Genomic DNA, 23,848 nt, shown 5'->3' on the forward strand with positions numbered 1-23,848 from the left:
CTAGAATCTAGAAACCTCCCTCTTCCTCTCCCTCCTCCCATTTAACCCTCCCTCTCCCTCTCCCTCTCCCTCTCCCTCTCCCTCTCCCTCTCCCTCTCCCTCTCCCTCTCCCTCTCCCTCTCCCTCTCCCTCTCCCTCCCCCCCTCTCTGTATGTATGTGTGTGTGCAGGCGCTCATCTCTCTTTTCTTTCCTCTCTTTGGTCTCTTCTATGAGCATTCCAGGTGAAGAGTTGGGCGTCCCAGAAGACAATGGGGGAAGTGACTCAGATTTTAGTAAAACACTAGCTATGAGAGCTATTCCATCTCTACCCTAATTTCTCGGAAGAATGTTGCTGGAGTGATGTCTGGAGAGAAGGTACCATACTGTAAATATTTGAAATGCACACTGGCCGCAGTAGTTTTATTGTTAACTTCACACCAGGGAAGTACAAATGAAATTCTTAGTGAGTTTATGAATTGCGGGGAGTCTCCAACAGCAGGAAGAGGGCTGTGATTTACTCTTAACTGAGAGATGCTTTCACCAAGAGGCTTCTATCCTCTCTACAGGATGCTGTGAAGTGCTCCTGTACAGGAGCCCCAAGTCAAATACAATGGCAGCTCCACAGAGCCACTGCATCTCAAATGAAGTTTTAGCTTGTATAACAAAGCACAGTACATCATGGTAGCTAGATAGTTACCCCAGGGGTGGGGGGATCCAGAATCTCACCTCAACACCTCAACAGTGATTTGACTTATAAACTCTATTCTAGCTCTTAACAATAAGCAAAGGTACTGCCTCATTCAATCTCAGGTCTCCAGGCAACAATAATAAAAATAAGTAAGTAAGTGAATGAATGCGTTCAACAGCAAATAACTCACATACAGCTATATACTGTGTCCATGCTTGGCTCCAAAACACACTTGTTGCACAAACATGGAGATGTGAATTTTTATTAATGTATTGCAAACAGCTGAAACCAAGATTATAGCTTAAAAGTGGTTTGCTTCAATCAGATATTTACCTCCCATGTACTTTGATAAACATTGGTCATAGATTACAAAAATGAAATATATGCTGAGAATAACAGAGTGATTGGCCCACATTTTGTCAGGAACACGATTCAGATTTCTGTTACTGCTAAACCTGTGATTTTAGCATAACTACTGTCTCTCATTTTAGACCTGGAAGGGAATTCCCTTTGTTTATGTGATTATAAATCGATTTCCATATATGGTAGATCTCTGAGGCAAGATGCTACAACATACTGTGAGACTATGTGAAGAGGTTAAAAGGTACTTTGCACTTTCAATGGGCCAGAGGAGTTAATCCATCCTTCTAGGAACTAAGGGAGTCCTGAGCTTCACTCCTGTAGAGTAACTTCTATCAGTAGTCTAAAAAAATTAAATATCTTCTCATTTTATAAGATGTGGAACATAGAACTTTAATATTTTTCAACAGACAGCAATTTAGACTTAGTAGATAAAATAGTGGTTTAGAAAAGTTGTAAAGTAATGTAAGGTATGAGTGTATACCAGAACCATTGACTATCTGGATTAATAAAACAGATGCTGGCAAGTATGTGGAGAAATAAGAATACTCCTCCATTTTTGGTGGGATTGCAAACTGGTACAAACACTCTGGAAATCATTCTGGAGGTTTCTCAGAAAATTGAATGTAGTGCTACCTGAGGACCCAGCTATACCACTCCTGGGCATATACCCAAAAGATGCTCCAACATACAACAAAGACACATGCTCCACTATCTTCATAGCAGCCTTATTTATAATAGCCAGAAGCTAGAAAGAAACAGATGCCCTTCAACAGAGGAATGGATACAGAAAATGTGGTACATCTACACAATGGAGTACTACTCAGCTATTAAAAACAATGACTTCATGAAATTTATAGGCAAATGGGTGGAATTAGAAAATGTCATCCTGAGTGAATCAACCCAATCACAAAAAAGCACACCTGGTATGTACTCACTGATAAGTGGATATTAGCCCCAAAGCTCGAATTACCCAAGATACAATTCACAGACCACTTGAAGTTCTAGAAGAGGAACAACCAAAGTGCAGATGCTTCAGTCCTTCTTAAAAGGGGAAACAAAAATATTCATAGGAGAAGATATGGAGACAAAGTTTGGAGCAGAGACTGAAGGAAAGGCCATCCAGAGGCTGCCCCATCTGGGGATCCAGCCCATATACATATAGCCACCAAACCCAGACAATATTGCTGATGCCAAGAAGTGCATGCTGACAGGAACCTGATATAGCTGTCTCTTGGGAGGCTCTGTCAGAGCATGACAAATAGAGGCAAATGCTAGCAGCCAACCATTGAACTGAGACTGGGGTCCCTATTGGAGGAGTTAGAGAAAGGATTGAAGGAGCTGAAGGGATTTGCAACCCCATAAGAACAACAATACCAACCAACCAGAACTCCTGGGACTAAACTACTACCCAAAGAGTACACATGGACAGACTCATGGCTCCAGCTGCCTATGTAGCACAGTACGTCCTTGATGGGCACCAATGGGAGGAGAAACCCTTGGTCCTGCCAAGGCTGGACCCCCAAGTATAGGGGAATGTCAGTGCTGGCAAACAGGAAGGGTGGATGGGTGGGGGAACACCCTCATAGAAGAAAGGGGAGGAGGATGGGATAGGGGGTTTATGGATGGGAAATTGGGAAAGGGGATAACATTTGAAATGTAAATTTAAAAAATCCAAGAAATAAACCACCAGTATCTATATTTGCCAGAGAGGAGTTAGGTATTAATCATTTTCTCTTACAAGGATGTTTGGACTGAGTAGTTTACCAGTCCTTATTTATTTTAATCACAGTACATATTTTCATTGCATAACATCAGCAATAACACTAATGATAAAATTAAGGAGAGAGTGGGGAGGAGGAATTGTTGGATAGGGGAGTAAATGGTAAGATAACTGGCATAAATTCTTAGAGCAATAGAAGTGGAAACTGGGACGATTAGAGACACATTAAACACACCTATTATGTCCCGAGCCATCCCTTGGAAACACATTCATCTTGACAAATGGTATTCCTTGCAGATCCATTAAACTGAACATCCCAATAAAAGGGTTTTGAGTCACACGAACTGACCATTTAGTCAAGGGAAGGTCATATATTGCATTAGGAAATTACATTCCCACCTACTGATATCATTATGCATAGTTAGAAAGATGTTATGAGAAAATATTTAGCCAGGCCATTTGACTCAGCTCCCCTGAGCCCTCGCAGTTTCACCGTATTAACTTTTAAGCACATGCGTGGGTGAATTAAGGGCAGTCTGGGGAGGATTCTTCATGTCTTCATTTTATTGGCCATCATTGGCCAGGCACGGTGAATCAGTTCATTAACCATGATGACAGCAGTAGGCTCACAGACATCACTTGTTGGGACTTCTGACTTTGTTAACCCCTTCAGTGAAGTGCTAAAAGTAGTTTTACTGAGGGAGGGGTGGTCTTCATTTGTCTTCATGTAAGAAGGCATTTTTTTCCCTATAAGAACTATTTCCTACAGGCATAACTAGAAGGACAAAAATGGAACACATGAGGGGAAGATATGAACTATATATCACAGCACCCCTCAGTGGCCAGAAGCACCAATTTCTATTCTGAGTACCGGAGTCTAGTGGTTGTCATTAGAGACTGGTTAATTTCTCTTGCATGTGTGCACTAATTTAAACCATTTCCTATGGTGAAATGTGAAGTTTATGCAATATTTTTACAAGCCAAAGAACAAAAGCTATTTCGAGGAACACTATCAGTTATAGGAGTCAAGAGAGAACTAGACAATGAACTTGATCATCCATTGGTTTTTTATTTGTGGCATTGCTGATCAGACGCAGGGCTTTACACATCCACTGTTACCTCTCTCTAAACCTCCCCTCTTTCTCTTCAGTGAAATGCCAGTTTTATTCAAAAGGTCAAGGCAAAAACCATCATGCTCATTGGAGTAGTATTTGGTACTGATTTTCTTAAACCTGGACTGCTCACTCTATCACATCAAGTGAAAGAACAAGGCTGTTGATTGTTAACCATGTGAGCCTCACCTTCAAGTCTGCGGTAGAATGCTGCCAGACTTACATATGTTATTGTGAGCCTCCTACTCCTCAATTTTTATGAGGAATTAATGGAAATATCAATCCTTTTTTTCTGATGTTACACAGTAAATTGCAGGAATCTTTGAGAGATCTGGAGGTTACTCTGTAAGATACTGCTTTTTAAGTATCCAAGCCTGTGGGTGAAAGATCTGTTCACAGTACAAAATAGACCAGTGGGTTCTCCTCAGACAGTCTCAGATTCTACACTATAACTATCCTGAGCTATTTAATAAGACCAGATTTCTCACTATTTTCAGGGAAAATTTAGTACAACACCCTGAAGAAATCGATAGGACCACTTGTCTGAATATAACACCTGGAATTCCAAACTACTAGGAGAAAACATAGAGGAACACTTCAAAGCATTGGTATAGAAGATGAATTTTTGGATGACATTCCCAAAGCACAGGAAATAAAAGCAAAAATAGAAAAAAGTACCTAACTTAAACTAAGAAGGACTGCACGGGTAAAAGAAAAACACAGTGACCAGACTACCTACATAATGAGAAAATATTTTTATTCACTAACCCATAAGTTTGACAATGGAATCATAACCAATTCCATTAAAAGCTCAACAAAATAAGTAATCTACTTTTGAATGAGCAAAGAATATGAGTACATACTTCTCCAAAGAAGAAATTGATTTTTGTACAAATTGTGAAAAAAATGCTCAAATCCTTTGTACATATTGGAAATGCAAATCCAACTACAACCCCAATTAATATGGCCAACAAGGGCACACACACACATATAAACACACAAACACACATACACAAACACACACACATACACACACACACACACACATACAAAGAGAGAGAAACAAAGACAGACACACACAGAGACACACAAAGACACTAAGAAGTTTATGAAAAGCAGTATGGAAGCTCCTCAAAATACTAAAAATAGATTTATTATACAATCTAGCTACCTCACATCTGCACATATGCCAGAAAGAAACAATAGCAATATATCAGTGAGACAACTACACACGGATGTTAATTGATAAATAATTCAAAACAACTAAGATCTGCAATGCTCAGCCTAGCTCCTTATCAATATATATGTGGACGAGGGCTACATTTATCTGTAGGAATGAGGATGAGAATTAGAATTTAGCAAGGTTGAAAATTCTTTTTGCAGCAAGTGGAGACATTACAGTAGGCCACAACTGGTCAAAATGAAGACAGCTGACATAGGTGTGCAGCCTCAACTGATACATCTAAAACAACTCCTACCACTAACTCTCAGGAAACATTAAGGAAAAGGGAAAACTCTAAGAGCCAGTGGACCTGGATGTCTACTTCAGGATTGTGTTGTCTATATAGGACAGGGAATCTGTACCCACTAAATCGGAATAATATGGCTACCTATATTAGAACAATGACAACACCAGTTGCCAACAGAGATGGGTCAAATTTTACAAAGGCCTCACCCTTAGAAGAAAAACTAAAGGCATTAAATGCTTACTGAGAGAAGGAGAATCAGTCTTTTATAGGGATGAGTTCCCTAAGTAATTGTCCAGTATAAAGTGTCAACCCTAAAAATATATACACAAAATGTACTCAATAGTACATTTATATATCTATGTGCATATTCATGTAGCAATAACAATTACAGGAAAACCAAAACAACAGAGACAATACATAAAAGGAGAATTTGGGGGCAAAGGAAGGGAAACAATGTGTGGTGGGGAGTAGAATATGGTCGTAGTGATTGAAAAATGATCAAAATGTACACAGTAAAAGTGTCATAATGAAGCCCATTAGTTTGTGCCATTAATAAATGCTATAAAATGAAAAGATAGACATATGAATGAAAATTTCTCATATACAGAATGAAGTACTATGGGTCCTAAAAGTGATAGCCTATCAGTTGTAGCAAGTGGATGGGACTGGAAGATGCTATGTTAAAGGAAGTAAGTCAGAGCAGACAGAAAAGTTCCACACAGTCCCTCAAGTGTTGAAGTTATTTAAAATGTTAGCAGTATTAATAATGTTAATTATGAGGGTGGGAAGGGTAAGGGGACGTAGAGATACAGAGAGGCTAGTAGTGGGTTGATAGTTACAAGCAAAGTGGGTTTTCTGCCACACTGGGGGCTATAGTTTGCAACAGTTTACAGTACAGCATGTTAATTTCTAGGAATTCAAAAGCACCAAGCACTAAGCAATGATGAGGTGGCAATGTCAATTACCTAATTAGATCAATAAACACTATAGCCATGTTTTGAACTGCTACCCTGTGCGTTCTAGAAACTGCATTTAGAAAGGCAGGAAACAAAGGCAGGGTTTGAGGGCAGTAGGAAGCTAAAGCCCGGGAATTAAGCAGTGTTATGGGAAAGCTGTGATTTGTTGCTGTAACAGTGGGAAAGAGGTTGCTCTGATTTGGGTGCTAATTTACATAAATAAGCAAAATTTTCCTATCTCTCAGGGATAAACACAGATATAGGAGGACAGAATTTCAGAGGCTTGAGCATCATATTTCTGCATTCGTACTTTACTTCAGCCTACTAGCTCTTACAGCTATCATTCTCACCATGTAAGTGCAGAGCAGTCAACGTGAGGGATATGATTAGAGGTCATGCTAATGTAATTCTTCTAGACTGCATGCCCTTCTCGATCTCTCTTGGGTGCTCTCATGTGCCCTCAGACTCTTACTTGGGTCTGTGCTTGCCCCTGTAGTGCTGGGATCGGGACACAGACGTTCTGATAATGAAGGCAGAGTCAAAATAATTTAATTACTCATTCAGATGATATTTTCCTGGAAGATATTCAAATCTGATATGCTTTCAGACTGTGGCTTTTGTAGGGGAAAGAGGTGATCACATTATTAATATTAATAATTTATGTCTTTAAGTGATCTTTTGAAGTGAGCATGAAATTTGTGAACATTAACTTCAAAAACGATCCTTTCTGGGATGAATTTTTATTACAGTTGCAACGATTACAATGACTATGAAGCACGTATTAAAACCTTCTCTCAAGATAGAGCTCTACAGGTAGAAAAGAAAAAAAAAATTACAGGAAAACAGGACTTGTCCTGACCAGTCAAGAAGGCAGGGGCCATTAACTCCTGGGTCCTCATTAACTAACATCTTCTTCCAAGTGCTCAGCTTGGCACATTTCACATTACAAGGACTCAGTGACCATCAAGTGGCTCTGAAATGGTTCCCATAAATCATCATGTATGACAGTGGCATCTAACATGCTAGATGGGTTAGGCAACCATCCCTGTGTGGGGACATAATGAGGCGGGGACTGAGTCTCCCTGGAAATTCTACTATTGTTGAATCTTATTCTGACCTTTGAGTTAAGTACGAATTTCTGATCAGTTCCTATCTTCCCAAATTTAGCATGCTCTGCCCGGGAATTTATTAAGAGATCACGAGTACAGTGTGAATTACTTTAAGGAAGTGAATTACTTCCTTTTGTGTCATAAAAGGTTTGCCTTGCAGAGCCAAATCGGCTTGGGTAAGGGACATGGGGTTGCTTTGGTGGCAAAAGGGATTTAAGTGGGCTCGTTTTTGTTTCATAACCATTCCAGCTTTTCTTACTCTCACTCAGCTCCTGATCAGTCAGGAATGCCTTCACGCCCAAACACTCAGTAGCCAAAGAAAGAACCCAATAACACCTTGTCCTTGGAGTCCGCTAAACATGAACACGTTAGTCTGAACACAGGGCCACATCCTGACTAATCCAGCACTCCCCTTGCTTCTCCAGGCAGTAACCGTATTTACTCACCTCCTTGACTTTCCCTCTAGATTGTAATTTTTACAACAAATGGAAAGTTGTATTTACCCAGGGAAACTCTTGCAGGAACAGCTCTTCGGTCGATCCAGAATGAAACCCATGAAAGCATTACCATCAACATGGCTGGGAAATAGGTCTGCAGTACAAAGAAGAAAATGTGCCTCCGTAGCACAAAGTTGATGAAAAGCCTGTAGTACCACCCTAGGTGAAAAACAAGCAAACAAACAAACTGGTTACCATTAAACAGGCTTAGTCACACAACCTACTCTTCAGACAGGAAGCTCTCAGGGCTCGTAGACTGTGATGGACCACCTCTGCTTACTCAGCACCAGCTTGTTCTCACCTGGCCTAACTCCAGCCTGCTTAATCATTCACCTGAAAACTTGCTGACCTTCTAGAGCCCGGCTGGGGAGTGAATGGCAACTGCATCGAATGCATGTAATTTTGCACACTTAAATTGTTTGGAGTATTTCCGTAAGGACAGTGCTAATTGATGACTGTGTATCATAGTGAATAGTCTTTATCAAATGATATGCTGAAGAACATTTGACTGTAAGAAAAGGTTTGGAGTAGATCACCGGACCTTTGCTTGGGATCTGGAATAAGATAAGAATTCAAAGAGAAGAAGGGGCGTCTTTAACATGTTTTCATTACTTTTGAAGTTTCAGATATTATGATAAATCTGCAAAGAGGTAATTAAATGGTGATATTTCTTTGCATGCTGTTGGACTCATATAAGCTTATGTTGGTGATATTATGTAATCTGATGAAAAATACCACCGTTGTCATATCTATAGCAAACTGAACAGATTTCTTGTTTTCACATTTACTATATCAAAGCTTTCAAAAGTGGAAGATTTATGTGCTCTTAAGAGAAACCAGAGTATATAAAGAAGTTAAGTTCAAATTTTCAAACCATCTTTAGGACATTGTAGAGTGTTATTCATCATGACTCCTAGGCTACATTGAATACTTATGTTTTCATTATTCAATCATACTTATTATTTCATTTTGGTTTCTGTGTGTAGATGTTTTGACTGTATGTATGTATGTATGTATGTATGTATGTATGTGCATAACTGTTGTCTGTGGAGACCAGAAAAGGGTTCTCAATCTCCAGAACTAGAGCTATAGATGGTTGGGAGCTATTATGTGGGGGATGGGAATTTAACCTGGGTCTTGTGAAAGAACAGCCTGTGATCTTAACTGTCGGTTCATCTCTCCAGCCCCTCACTCATACTTTTAAATGCATAGCAATAACCATGTATCAATTTTAGAATTTACTGAAATAAGGTAATGAATAAACATTAGAATATGCTTTATGAATGGTGTAGAGTTTAACTTGTATGTGTCAAAAACAATTTTGAAATGATTCAAAACCTAGAGACTATAGTAGATCAAATTATAAAGCCGAATCGCAGGTCATATAAAGCTAGAGAACTCTTCTATTTTTAGTAGTAATTTCTTAGAAGATGCAGATGCTAAACTTGTTGGGAGGGACAGATAAATTGTTTGAACACTGAGTACTAGGACAACTACATTGAACTGAGAGACTCTCCATCTAGCCTCTGATTCTCAGTTAATTGCTCATTATATTTCTTATCTTATCAGACTCCAAGATTCTCACTGTTTGCTGACACAGATTCTTTGAAACATATATACCTGAAGATTACAAATTTCATTAGCGGTGGATATAAATGAAACATCCTGCATAATATTCTAAAGTTAAAAGTACACATTGCCCTTGGTGTTAGTAAAAAGCTTGCAATGTGTCAATGTTTTGTTTAGACACTCACTTTACTGTGTGTGCGATCGAAAGTTGTGATCATGGCTGAAGCATGGAATAATATACCAACCTCTACTGCTTCGCATAATTGTTGGAAGGTTAAAATAAAATCACAATTATAAATGTCATTCTTAAAGAGAGATAAAATTACAGTATAGTTGTTTCAACAATTTATAAAGGGACTGGTCCCAGGAACCCTTGGACATTGCTCATATAAGATAGCTTATTATTATTTGCATATGATCTATTTATATTTATCCATATATTTTAAATAATCTCACTTATTTTATAGTGCCTAATGCAATGTAAGTGCCATGCAAATAGCTGTTATGATGATTAGGAACTTATGACAATACATAGTTAGGTTCACGCTAGCACAAATGTATTTACAAATTTCAACTCAAAATTGGATGATTCCATGTACGGGAGAGCAGTGGATATAGATGGTTGATTGTTTGCAGTTTTCTGTTTACTATTTGAGTTCTTGAGATACATTTAGGCATTGATTCTTTCATAAAATGATCATCATTACTATTATCATTTTTCAATGCTAGAGATTAAACCCAGAGCATCAGAAAATACTAGGCAAGTACATTACTAAGCAACACTTCTCCCCTCTTAACATTTTTCTGGAGAGGTATTATGTGGGGTTTTATTGGTGGGGTTAGTACAAGGAATTAACTGGGAAGGAAGAACACTGCTCTTACCCTGTGGATCAGGAGGGGAAGACGAAGATGGTACTCTGGGTAGACTAGGCCAGAAGGACTCCTTTACTCATTACAACAGGCCATTCTACCTTGTAAGATGGTCAAATCATTACTGCAGCCAGTCTAATAAAGTGTCGGACTTCATTTCTAATCCTAAAATATGGAGAGTTCCCAGGCCCCATTTCTATGTCCCTCTGCCTCATAAATAACAAACTAAAAAAAAAAAAACAAAAAAACTAACTATAATAATAGTAATAGTGATAATAATCTATGCAAACAATCACAAGATATCTTTTGGCATCCCAGGAAATCTTTAACCATTGTCTCCTCCACCAAAGGAAGCATCGTTTGCTTTCCTCTACCCCCAAACCACCATAAAATTCCGAACCAGGTGCTCCTTTCTGTGTTCTCAGCTCCTTGCAGACCTGCTTGGCAGGCTGGATTGCTCTTTCTAGGAGGCCCACAAAGTGAACCATAAACCCGTCATACCTTTATGTGGTGGCATCACCATTCTTTTGCAATGTGAATTAAATTTTTGGCGGGGCGGGGGGTGTCAGGAGGTGTCTCCCATTGCCTCCATCAGTAGAAAGAAGCAGAACTAAAGACTGTGAGAAAGGGGCTGGCAGTAATTGGGATGCCATCCCAAGATGACATCACAAGCTTCCCGTGTACTTATAAATTGTCACATATGATTGTGCTCTGATGTTAAGGACTTGGATTGTATTAAAAGCATCACAGGGAAGATGCAGATGAAAATGATGGCGATGTATTTCCTAACTAATATTGTTTAAGCACTTCCCACATGGCAGACACTATTTCAGTCATTCAAATGTACTAACTCATTTGCAGAATTGCATGAGGCAAAGACTGTTGTGACACCCTCTGGAAGGTGGGGAAAATGAATTAAGCAACTCTTCCAAGGCTGTGCTGGTGGTAAGCCATAGACTAGAGTTTGAACTCAGGCAGATGCCTCTGTACGTTAGCTTTGATAACAAATAATTCCCTGATATATTTTTGCAGTGATAGAAGTCTTTCCTATGTGAACCCACAATATGCAAAAATTTAGAGGAACAATGAGGTGGATGAAGGGCAGAAAAACCCTCTCCTACTTGTTGATGCTACTGGGTGGCCAAGGGCTTGTGTAGAGGCAATGGTAAAAGTGAAAGAATCATAAGTAAAAAGCAGTACTCCACTATAGATGGAAAATAAGTTTCTGTACCTCCAATCTCACAGCTCTTACAATGAGAGCCATATGCATGGTTTTATCTCTCTGTCTGCCTGCCTATCTATCTATCTATCTATCTATCTATCTATCTATCTATAATCAATTTATCTATCTTGTATACAAATTTGAGGCTGGTGGTTACAGTTGGTAGTTATGATAGGAATAAAGATATTTATAATCGTTTTTGACAAAGCTAATATTTTTTAAACAGAAGGACACCACATTAAAAATTTATGGATAATGTGAGGCAGACCTGTTATCTACTCACGAACTGAAATCAGTCTCTAAAGTCATCTTTCTGAAACTTAGGAACTTTTTAAATCTGGATATAACAATTAATTTGATATATGAACACAGCTTTCAGAATGCCTTGATCTTGTACATTTCTAATATTAGAACACATTTTATTCCTTCTAATTAAAAGGGTGCATTTTAAAAAAATTAGAATTACAATGTGTTGAAATAAAATTGAAACTCTCCCCAATCTCTAGCTACTTCTTAAAAGTTTAGAATGCACAGGTACATATAAACATGGCTATATATGTATAAATAATTTCTCCAATAACAAATATGAGTTTTTGTTAAAGAGTCTTCTATTAGTTTCCCTTTTAATTAAAAGAAACTTTGCATCATGCTGTATAAGGCTATACATTTGAAGCCATTCTATCTTGTCTATTTTTCATAGGAGTTAATGTTCTACTACTTCTTAAAAGTATAAACATACTGGAATGTTCAGGCTTCTTATTTCATTTAAAATACATAAAAGCATCTTTGTGAACAGATTTTCAGTGATGTTTTGTCTGATTTTTGACAGGCTCTACAACGTGAAGAGAAGAGGATAAAAATTACCTAGTGTTGATCCTGCCTGGGTGACAAGCACAGGTAGTGGACTAAATGGAATGATTTAGAGGTAGAGTTTGAAATTGGAACACTTATCCTCTGCATTTAAAGGAATAGTTGAATTTCCACTGAATATATTCATGGATACTTATGCTTCAAAATCCTAAGAAGTGCAATAGATATAATAGATATGAATGTATAGATATAGTGTATATATCTGTATAGAAATACCACCCTTTGATTTCCATGTTTTCTATGCACCACATTATGATCACATTAAAAAGACAGATCATGGTCATAATTTATCATGAGTTACTTGATCATAGAAATAATAAAATATTAAAACTCATGTATCATTTTCATTGTATATATTCATTTATTTAAATATTGGCTTAACTGAATCAAAGATTATAAACATTAAATTTTTGGCATCATTTATAAGACATGAGCAAGAGAAGTAGAAAACTGCATCACAACAGCTTGTCTGTATGAGGTGTTCTTAGTATCACGAGAGCTCTTCAGACTTCTGAAGTTCTTTTCCAATTATACACTACATATTCATTTATTCAACAGTTTGATTCTGAGAATCTTCTATGTGCCAGGGATATACCAGTGATCAAGGAACACAAATGCGTGTTATTTGCATATCAGAAAATGCAATGGACAGGATTAAAATTAATAGCATCATTTGTTGAATGTTAAAGAATGCAAGTGAACAGAGTGAAACTGACATTTCTTCCAGATCTAAATATCCAAAGATGGTCCCAGGGATGCAATTAACTTCTTTGAGATTTAAATGTTGGTTGTACTTTTAAGACACTGGCTTCTAGATAGATAACTCAGTATTTGCTCCTTCAGTGACACAGCCAAGCAGATGGGATAGAATTCCAGCCAGGGCAGCTCTGAGCCCAAGTGCCAGCTGCAGCCACATTTTGTAGCCTGAACACAGCTCCTTTACAGAGTACTAGTAACTAACAAAACAGTGAAAAATGTCTGTATGAGTGTGGCGTTTTGGAGGAGGTGAGAAAGAGCTTGCTCCTAGCTTTGGTTAACAGTCAGATATGTTTTTTAAATCACCGGGGATAAATGCTACCAAATCAAAGATAAATCAATTGCAATGAAGAATATATATTGCATTTCTAATTCCTTTTATCTTTTTTTCTTAATTTTTCCTTACAGTTCAGATTTTATCCTCCTCCCACTCTACACTTTGACTGTTCCACACCCCATACCTCCGCCCTGAACCTCCCTACCCGACTCCTCCCCCCCCCCATTTCCACAAGGATGTCACCACCACCATCGCCCCCAGCCCCTACCCCACCAGACCTCCCTGAGGAATTCTAAACAGATTTTTTCCCCTTTGGGCAATAGTGCATCTTGTTAAATCAGTTGTGTCAGTTGATTTTTGTTGAACATCTACCATAGACCAGGTATATTCTAGGATCTGGGAAGAGATGTTTAACAAGACAGTTTCCCAACTTTTTCCAAAAAGAGACTTAGATAATAGACAATAAGGCATCTATTTCAGCTAGCATTATGTGCTGGGAAGACAAAAAGAGATAGGAAATAGTGAGGATGGAGGCTTAGATAAGAAAGACTCAATAGGATATCACCATTTGGGGAGATGATTTGCAAAGTTCTGACTGAAGCAGGCGGTTGGTCATGAGACGAGCAGAGGCAGAGCAAAGCCACGTAGAAGAAATGAGATAAGAGTGTGTGAGAACAGGAGAGCAAGAAGTAGAAGGCAATGCGGTGGAGGACCACAGGTTGGGATGAGGTCTATATCCTGAGCAGCACCCAGGATATAGATCTCGTTGAGAAACTTAGCTTTGCTTCTAAAGGGGATGGAAAAACACTAAAAGGTTTTGGGCTGGAAAGAGTTTTCAACAGTGATTCCCTTATTGCAAACAAAACCCTATGTTCTACTAAGAATAGAGTGGAGGGGCCAAGAATACAATTAGGATGTCTCGTTGGAAGGGTTTGCACAATGGGGAGAGAAAGAGATTTACTTCACAAACAGTTGGCACTCAATAGTTGCCTAAAGTTGTCTGCACATAGTGTTGTACCTGTGCTGCTATAGAAAGCCAATCCACTGGATGCACTGAACTCCTCAATGAAGAACTGAGAAAGGGAAATGTGCTCTTCTGTGTTTAAGGACTTGTTACCATGTTTCCAGTAGAGCATTAGGTCCTCTTCATTATAGGCATCTAAAATAGCACAGACGTTTCCTGTGTTAGAAGTTAGGCGAGGTCTATAGCCCTGTTTTATCAGTTCCTGGTTCAATGCCATTCATGTAGTACACATTGAAAGACATTTTCCAAGGGACTGAACAAATCCATACTTCAAAATGGAAACAAAACAAAACACCAGCCCCATCTTCATCTCTAAACCTGGGAGCCTGAAGACTGCCAAGATGGTGGGATTTCTTCCTCTGTGATGCTTGGAATTTTCCTGTGTTCCCTGTCTGTGTGCATTTGCATATAAGATTAAGCCAAGCTAGGGATCAGGACTAGGCCACGGTTCTGCTCTCACGTGGGCTTATTCTATGCTTTTAAATTTGTTTTGTTTTACCTATCTTGGATGAAATTCTCAAATGAGGATTAGTTTAAGAATTTTCTTGTCTTGTGTTATAAACATTTTTAATAGACCTAGAAAAGTACAGCTGTGTAGGAGGCTCTCGCTGAGGCGCAGACCTATGATAGAAAAACTGCAGTCGACCTTTAAGATGTATCAAAAGGAAATGTTGGGCAACGGTAATTGACATGGAGCTGGATCACAGACTCTTGAATAGACTTTGACTGGGGCGTCTGTGCTCCAAGCTGGGTTCCTCTGGGGAGCCTGTGCATACTTAAAAGAGGATTAGAACTTGTCTAGCTATAGGATTCCCAGACTTTCCAAATGTGGAAAATCAGTGCCAGTATTAGGACAATGCACCCTCTAAGGAGCTGCCTTTCATTGCTATTGTGAAAGCCACAATGTTTAATTACCGCAGCATTTCCCCTTGACTCTCCCCATTCAAAGACAATCTGTTTTACCATCATTAGGAAGACAGAGATAGCGTAACACCAAAAAGCAGAGCCTTATAATTTGAAAATATGATGAGATGGAAAAATATGATAAGATATTTAAATGATTGCTAAGCACATGCCTGTCTCCCTGTGAGTGGTGAGCGTGTGCTTTAATGATAATGCAGGCTCTTTTCACCAGGCAGAAAGACTTACAGCTTTCCAGCTCTAGAGAACAGTTCTGAGTGTCCAGAGGAAACCTGCTGAAGTCCATAAAGCACATGGCTGAAACTGTTATCCTGTAAACGGAACAAGAAAGAAGATTTTGATCATTTACCCATATGGCCCAACTAGCGCGCAGCGATGAAGCCTGTCATTGTTTTCTTGCTTTGTGTGTCTTTCAAGGATAATGAGAAACAGGCCTGGCTGTGTTCTGTCCAAATAACAAGACAGCAAACCCAGTGGGGTAGGGATTGCTCCCAGATTGATGAGTAAATTCTTATACTTACTGCATATCTCGCTGTTTCTTGCTTAACTCCCTCTGTATTTTCTGGTTTTCATGATATAATTATATATGTGAGTGTGTGTGTATGTGTGTATGTATGTGATATATATGTATAGGTGTATATGTATATATATGTATGCATATGTATGTTTGTGTATATATATGTATATATATTAAATTTCAGAAAAATACTTCAAAGTCAGATGACTTTAAGTGGATTTAAGTTGTTCTGCTTTCTAGAAGATGCAAAACTTAATGGTCTGCACGAAAAAAGAGTTGAAGGGGTAATAATACAAATTTATAGGTAAAAATTTCCTTCACAAAGCACTTGGAAAATTTCCTTTCAGTACTGAGGTAAAAGCCTGCAGCACGCTCAGCGATAGATCCATGTGCATAATACATAATTCAGGAACTATTAAGGCAAAGGCTTGCATATTGATGCATTTTTTTCTTAAAATTGTATATTCTCCTAGATTTTCTTGGCTCCAGGCAGAAGCTGCTGTGCTATGATCTTGCCTCAAAGTGAGACCTGTGGTAGCCTCAATTGCAGATCAGAGGTTCCTAAGAGGCCCCCAGCAATTCTACAAAAACAAAGGCAACAGATGCTCCTGCCCATGGTGCCCCTGAGTTAGGCAGAAGAATAGAAGCATTTTACCTTCTGTGACCTGAATTTTATTGTCAATAGCCAAAGCATCAAGAAAAGGATGTATGTTGATGGTATTGTGTGCAAAAATGCACGCTTAGTCATCTATGTTACAAAGATGTACCCTCTGAGGTCTTTTATACTACTGGCTTTATAGTATATTAGAAGAAATGAATGACTGATGAGGATTGTGGCTAAGTGGCCTCAAAACACAACCTGGTAGCAGGTCACCCGGTTCTGTGTTTGCACTGGTTCTTTTGTTGGGTTGAAGAGCTGTGCTCACAACCAGTTTTAGTCCTCCTGAGTTTGGGCATCTCCAAGACCATCTCCAGGGTTAAGCAACCCCAGAAAGATTCAGACTCAGCAAATCCATTATGCTCATGGGTACCACCTGAGTGAGGTACACTACACTTTACAATATACAATGAGGATTAAAGCAGTAATCAGAAAAGGCTGAGTTCAGGAGAGAGAGAGAGAGAGAGAGAGAGAGAGAGAGAGAGAGAGAGAGAGAGAGAGAGAGAGACAGAGAGAGAGAGACAGAGACAGAGAGACAGAGACAGAGAGACAGAGAGACAGAGAGACAGAGAGAGAGAGACAGAGAGAGACAGAGACAGAATGACATTATACAGAGAGCACTGGGAGGGACCAGGGAAGCTCACACTAGTCTTGGTGAACAAAATGTTAACTGAGAATTGGCCAGCCAGATGACCAACCTTAGTTTCCATTCTTTCCAGAGCTGAGTGTGATAACATGGTCCAAGGAGTCCACCTTAACCACCATGAGCACAGATACTCTGGTATGGCTTCTGGACACCAGATGAAGACAAATGCTCTTTCTTATCAGGAGGATAGCCCAAGAGATTAAAGGTTACTACACCAGAGTCTGTCTGACCAGGGCCAGACACTAACTAGAATGTGCAAGGTAAGCAGACTCCACCGGGTTATTCTACTCCTGTTCATCCTTTCACCGACTCAACTTTAAAACAGCTGGTTCTTTAATGAGGTTCCATTTTTAACTCTTAGTGACCTTTGACGCTAATATTTATGGGTCCTATATGAAACAATAGTGTTCATTAATGGCATTTATAGCTTTTTAAAAAATGACTTACACTAGCTACCCTGTGAATGATGCTTCTAATGAGCAAAGGTCATTATTCTAATGAGCTTACTGTAGAGATAACAAGTGACTACAAGCCTAACAGCTCATAACAGCATAAATGCATTCTTGTTTAGTTCTGCAGACCAGAGGTCCAATCAGTATCGCTGGTCCAGGATCACACCTTAAAGACATCTCAAGGGAAAATCCACTCATACTGATCAGCACCGCCACTCCTTGGCTTGGGATCTCATTCCCACCTCTTTTGTGTAAATCAGATTTCCTCTCCCTTTTCCATTATAAAGACTCATGATGCATCTAAAGTCCAGCCAGATAATGTAGGGCCATGTCCCCATAATAAGATCATTAATTGAGGGCTGGGGGTGATAGCAGATGCTTGTAATACCAGTACTCGGGAGGCAGAGGCAGGCAGGTCTCTGAGTTTAAGATCAGTCTGGTCTATGAAGAAAGGTTCAGGACAGCCAAGGCTACTCAAAGAAGCTCTGTCTCTAAAAACAAACCAACCAAATTAGCAAACAAAAAGATCTTTAATGTAATCACTTTTTGTAAGGATCCTCTTTTTCTGCTCACATAGACCAACTTCCACAGTTTGTAAAGATAAAGACCTCAAAAAAATTTTTTTAACCTACTATAGATATTTTCTCAGATGTCTAGGGCATTCCAAAAAGCTGGATCGCTTGGATGTACAGAACCGCTTTAAAAAGAACTTCTATTTTAAGCCACTCCATATGCACAGAACTCACTTGGATAAGATAAATTATGGACCATTAAAGATGAGAAGCCATTATAGAATAGTGCTAGAATACATGTTTTAACTAACACAAACAAAAAAAGCGAGAAAATTTATGCTAACTTGTATTTTGATTATGCCTTCATATGACAATTGAAGGGGCTAACTGGAGAAATTGTTAGCTAATTCAAGATTCTAATCTACTTGTTGGAGTACAGGCATAGGAAGAACTTGGTTGGTAGAAATAGGTTGACATACCTATACAATTGTGTACCAGACTTTTATGGATTTCCAGAATTCAGCTCAACTCTATTTATCCAAACAGTATGTAGGCAGAGTGGACTGTGCAGCACAGAAAGCAGATCCTTAAAGGTTGGGTAACAAGTGGGTAAAAAATTACATGCTCTGCTTGTGTTGCCGTCTTTAGTGTCATGACTCTCAGAGCAGAACTGTTAGTTTTGGTTGAAGTGAGACCCAACAAGTTTGGTTTGATGGCTGTGGTCCAAGGAAGCCAAAGATCAAAGGGAGCCATCTTACCTGAGACTGAAGAGAACGTTTCCATCGGGATGTACTCGAAGCATGATATTCTCCACAGTTGTGTCATGGATGAAGGATCTTTTAGAATGGACAAAGAAGATATCAGGCACCCAAATCTTTTGAATCAATCTGCGATCAAAGGTCATGCTTTTGTTTGTAGTGCTAGGAAAGGAGAGCCTCTCATCCTTCCAATAGTGCCTGAGATAAAACGTCATGGTAAAGTCCTGGGCACAGAGAGAGGGGCCAGTGAGAACCAGGAGGGAGAGTGCTCAGATCATAACTTCAGCATTGTGAACTCACTAGTGGCCATGCTGTTCATGGCTTCTATATTAATGTTTGCATTGCAATTTCAGACAGGATGAAGCGAGGCTCTCATTACTCTTCATACTCCTGCTCCATTCCTGTTTCTGTCTTTGTCCCTTTCCAGTCCTCCCCACTTTCCCCCTTCATCACTTCTTTTCTTCACCTTCAATTTCCTTCTTCTTTATTAACATGGTCCTATTATTGCAACACCGTCTAGACTTCAGCTCAGGATATCTTGCCTTGGCCTCCTGAGTGCTGGAACTATAGCATGTGCCATTGTATTTTTTTTAAATCTATGTAAGGAATTATCTTTATATTTGTTTTAATGTTCATCAGTTTGTGAGTATTTTTTTAAGAAACAGATTTCCTAAATTGAATACACTATATTTCTACATGAAAATGAACACAGTGTTTACTAATGGAAGGCAAGTGGTTGGAGGTTGAAGACTATGGATGGTAACCACTTGATGCTTGAAAGATAGAATTCTGTAAAGGGGTAGTTCTGAATGTCTATGTTGCAAAAGAATCACTTCTGAAGTGTGTTAAGATGCACACTCCCTAGAAGCAAGTTGCCAGTGCTCCAGATTCACTGCGGTTCTGGGATCTCAACTGGCATCGTGGACACTAGCTGAAAGAATATGGTGATGACAGATTAAAAACCTGTGCTAGCATCCAGTTCTGAATGCCTCAAGGGGCTGCACTGGTATCATACAGGCCAGCTGTGAGAATATACAGGTGGAGGATAGAAACCTGTACTAATAATAACAAAAGACAAACAAACAGTAAAGAATTTGAATTTTAAAGGACACTCAGATGGTACAGTTAATAATTTGGCTGGCTGAGAAGAAATTTCTAGCTTCTTCAGAGCCATTGAGTCTGGATATAAATAATGTGTTTCACTTTTCTTAAGTATGTTTCACTTTTCATAATTGTTGACTCATCTTTCTCAACCCAAATGCAACTTTTTTTTGGAACTTGGGGCCTAACAGGACTTTGGCATTCATTTGTACAAACAAAAGGCAAGTACCAGATGAGTTACTGATTGTTTCCCCAGATACATTTTTTCCTAGGTTCCCTAAGTGTACACTGGGTTACTGCTATGAATTAACTGTGAGGTTGGCTATGTTTGGGTGTGCATTAGAGTGAGGGCCACTGAACAGAGCCTTTCCGTCATCAGCATAACTACTTCACAGGGAAATGTGTAGGTTACAGGGTGGGATGGCCTAATGGGCATATACTTGGAAAGAAGTGCTTAGTCTGACCTGGAAGCCACTCAAGATTATATTAATAGAGGGGGCACTAAGGTGCAAAATACACCTCAAAGCTGCACTTTACTTGGTGCTGGGTATCTGTTAAGAATATCTGTTACTTACATACATACATAATCGAACCGAAGGAAACCCAAGTAAGGAGGGCAGGAGAGACAACAAAATGAGGTGGTGGGAGGCAGGAGGGTGGCACCCCAGCTGGTCTTGCTCCAGGGACAAACCTGACCAGTGTTTTAGAAAAGCGACAATGGAAAGAAACGCACGGAGAGGCAGGCATCTGAGGATCAGGTCATCTGGGCTCACTGCAGGAGAAGCCTTTGCACCCGGGACTCTCACTTTGCTAGTTGTATGGACTTGAACAGAGCAGTAAGTTGTAGAATACAGCTGAGCAAGAAGGCTGGTTATTACATACAGATGGATGAGGAATCAAGAGTTTGCAGTATGGAGCTGGGCCAAGGGGAAGGGTTTAGCTAATCTTTGTAGGAGCTGTCTCTGCTGGGGAGCAGTCTTCCGGCTGAAAATGTTGGCCGAGGGGTAAGGCTATGCTCGACATTTTCCACGCATACTAGTAATATCTCATACGTGAGCCAGAAAGGAAGGTTTGCAATTTCCTTCTGACCTCAACTCCCAGGGAGTAGGCTTTGCTGTCACCCCATGTCTGCCGCTCTGGGCTCATGTCAACAACACAGTTATTTCGGACTTCACTCAGGGCTTCTGCTCCCTATAGATGCTGGCAGCCATTAGGTAAAAGCAAGGAAACAAACAGTGAAAATGAGTTTTAGAAAGGCACTATATGTGGCATGCCAACATAATGGAAAAGGGCTCATCAAAACACAGGCCATATAAATAAATTAATATAAAATGAGGGGGTAAGAGAAATCCATTTGAAAATGAAGTACGCGAGTGCTCCTTCAAAGAAGCTGGGCACAGCATTAATTCGTTGCTGCAGCAAAACTTCCCCAATGCTGAAAATCACTTAATGGAAAATGTATTCTGAAAGTTACCTAGACAAAGAAAGTCCTTATACATTAAAGAGAGAAAATGAGATGGAAAAAGTACAGTTGGCGCCATGAAATCATAAACGTGGCTAAACTGATAAAACCAGGTTAAAGAAGACGAAAAGGTTGCAATAAAGTAAGTAACATGAGGTAGAGACTGGTGAAAGGGCAAAAGGAAGACTGATAATAGATGGTCATTTTCAAATATTTTCTTTTTAAATTTCTCTTTTATTTGAAAATATTTATTGTATTATTTAATAGACACTCCACATATACTAATCCAGATACTTCATTTCCTCTTGTTTTGAAGCTTTTAAGTGTGTATTCTCATGACATTTTTCAAAAGTTGCATTTGGATAGTTGTTAAATAAATCTTTTTGATATGTGAGCTGTAACATGTATAGTTATTTCTGTAGACACATGGTTTGGATTTACCTGTATCTAACAATTTAGTTTTCTTTTGCTTTCTAATGTGCATATGTATGTAAAATTATTACATACCTACTTCATATATGACTAAATAAAATAGTAATCTTAAAAACAAAAACGTTTCAAGAAAATATAACTATTACATTGGAAAATAAAACATTAAGCTGTCTTATATTTTTATAACACCCCGTGGGTTAAACAAAACTTAACTTTCTGAATTAAATATGATGATCGTGTTTTAAAATGTCCTATCTTCTGATATTGGTTATTTATAGACAAGCAGAATTAATGCTAACCAAAACAGCTGGAAATGACCTATAGAGTTTGTCCCAGAAGTCTATCATTTTATGAACATGTCCACCATTTTATGAGCAAGGCCTCATGGGTGAGATTTCACAGTGTGCAAACTGTATGGTTGTTTTTCTTATGCCCTAGTTTTCAGGTGTGTAACACTGTGAGAGAAAGCAGGTTTGTCACGATGTCCTTCGGGAAGCAATAAATGAGAGACCGTGAGAAAGAAACAGGAGGAGCAAAAGTAAGAGTGTAATCTGAGGGAGGAGGAAGGAAACGGAAGAGAGACCAGCAAGCCCAACGACTGGGATGCAAAGCAGAAAAGGTTAACAACAGTCACGTCTGAAACAGCGTATTCAAGAGCAAGTGATTTCACCCCTGTGATTTTTATTCCTACCAGAAACAGGTCAATACCCTACGGGAACACTCACCATGTTGACCTCTGAAATGCTGTCAATGCTTTCAACCTGGACATCTATACCCACTGGCACTGGTGAACCTTCAGAAAGAAAAAATGAATAATTTACCGAGAAACGCGCTATCATCATTTTGGACATCTTCCAAACTGAGAAAGACCATTGTTCAACAACTGAAGGTGATCTATGTTTCCCAATGTATATATTTTTATTCATCATTTCACCTATTTTCATTTATCAGACACACATACACCTTCAAACATAATAACTAAGGCTCAGATGATAATAAATGGTGTTCTAAACATCATTGCTTATTTTCTTGGAAGGTCTCAAAGGATTCCCTGCACAATATATTATAGAAGTGGTGTTTCCAGTTTTGCTATTTCATTTTTCGGCTGGTAGGGATTTAGGGAGGAACTGTGTTTTGGAAGCACATGTAAGAGCATGTCAGATTGTGCATTCTGTGTGATATTGGCAGTTCAGTGAGTTTTATAGAGTGCTTGGCTTTGGGATATCAAACCCATATCTCTCCTGCCTCCAGCATCAGCCTTTTAATTTCATACAATGGTTGGCAGCCGAGAGATAGATTCCTATGTGCTATACCAATGACGCAGACTCAGACAGGTCCCCGTGTGGATCAGCAAGCATAGGGGGTACTGGGGAAGAAGTAAAATATCTTAGAAACTTGTTTGCTGAAATACGCTCAAATAGAAACTGAAACAATTTCAGAGTGAATGGGCTGCAAACTCAGCCGCAGCCCTGAAATCTTTCTGAGCCTAGAGAGTGTAAATGAAAACTAAGAGAGCCCAGACCAGACAGCCATTGTAGCATGCCATAATTCCACTAAAATGGATTTCAAAACCCCATCTGTCTGTCTGCGGGTCAGTCAGTCTGCCCTTGTCTCTCTCTCCTTTGCCTCTCGGTCTGTCTCTGTCTCTCTGTGTATAGAGGGATTGCTTTTACTAACTTTATCATTAACTTTTAGGTGTGAAATTTGATCTGCAGCTATGTTGACATCATCCATATGTTTATACAGAGCCGCTGCATGAATTTTCTTACACTGTAGTATAAGTCATTCTCATTTAAAATCCCATTGCGTGATAGAGTTAAAAAGAACCTTCAACTACTAACAAATAAAGATTAATCCTGCACAGCTGAGTCCCAGCTGTTTAATCACGATGTTGGGATTTAGAGGAG

The 23,848-nt window shown here is 39.2% G+C and overlaps 1 protein-coding gene and 1 long non-coding RNA gene across 2 annotated transcripts in view; one reads left to right on the plus strand and one right to left on the minus strand.

Moving 5' to 3' along the window:
- Nucleotides 1–23,848, minus strand: part of Gabrr3 (gamma-aminobutyric acid type A receptor subunit rho3) — a 52,450-nt gene that overhangs the window by 10,318 nt on the left and 18,284 nt on the right. Inside the window, exons 3-7 of the mRNA NM_138897.2 lie at nt 22,667–22,734; nt 18,947–19,170; nt 15,632–15,714; nt 14,477–14,617; nt 7,901–8,053 (exon numbers count right to left, since the gene is read on the minus strand). Of these exons, the coding sequence (NP_620252.1) occupies nt 7,901–8,053; nt 14,477–14,617; nt 15,632–15,714; nt 18,947–19,170; nt 22,667–22,734 (669 nt within the window). The remainder of the gene's footprint in view (nt 1–7,900; nt 8,054–14,476; nt 14,618–15,631; nt 15,715–18,946; nt 19,171–22,666; nt 22,735–23,848) is intronic.
- Nucleotides 6,154–22,830, plus strand: LOC134480985 (uncharacterized). Its single transcript, XR_010056105.1, has 2 exons — nt 6,154–17,484; nt 22,636–22,830. It is a non-coding gene; the product is annotated as an uncharacterized LOC134480985 (long non-coding RNA).

The sequence above is a fragment of the Rattus norvegicus genome, chromosome 11 (assembly GCF_036323735.1).
Source record: "Rattus norvegicus strain BN/NHsdMcwi chromosome 11, GRCr8, whole genome shotgun sequence".
Classification (NCBI taxonomy): domain Eukaryota; kingdom Metazoa; phylum Chordata; class Mammalia; order Rodentia; family Muridae; genus Rattus; species Rattus norvegicus.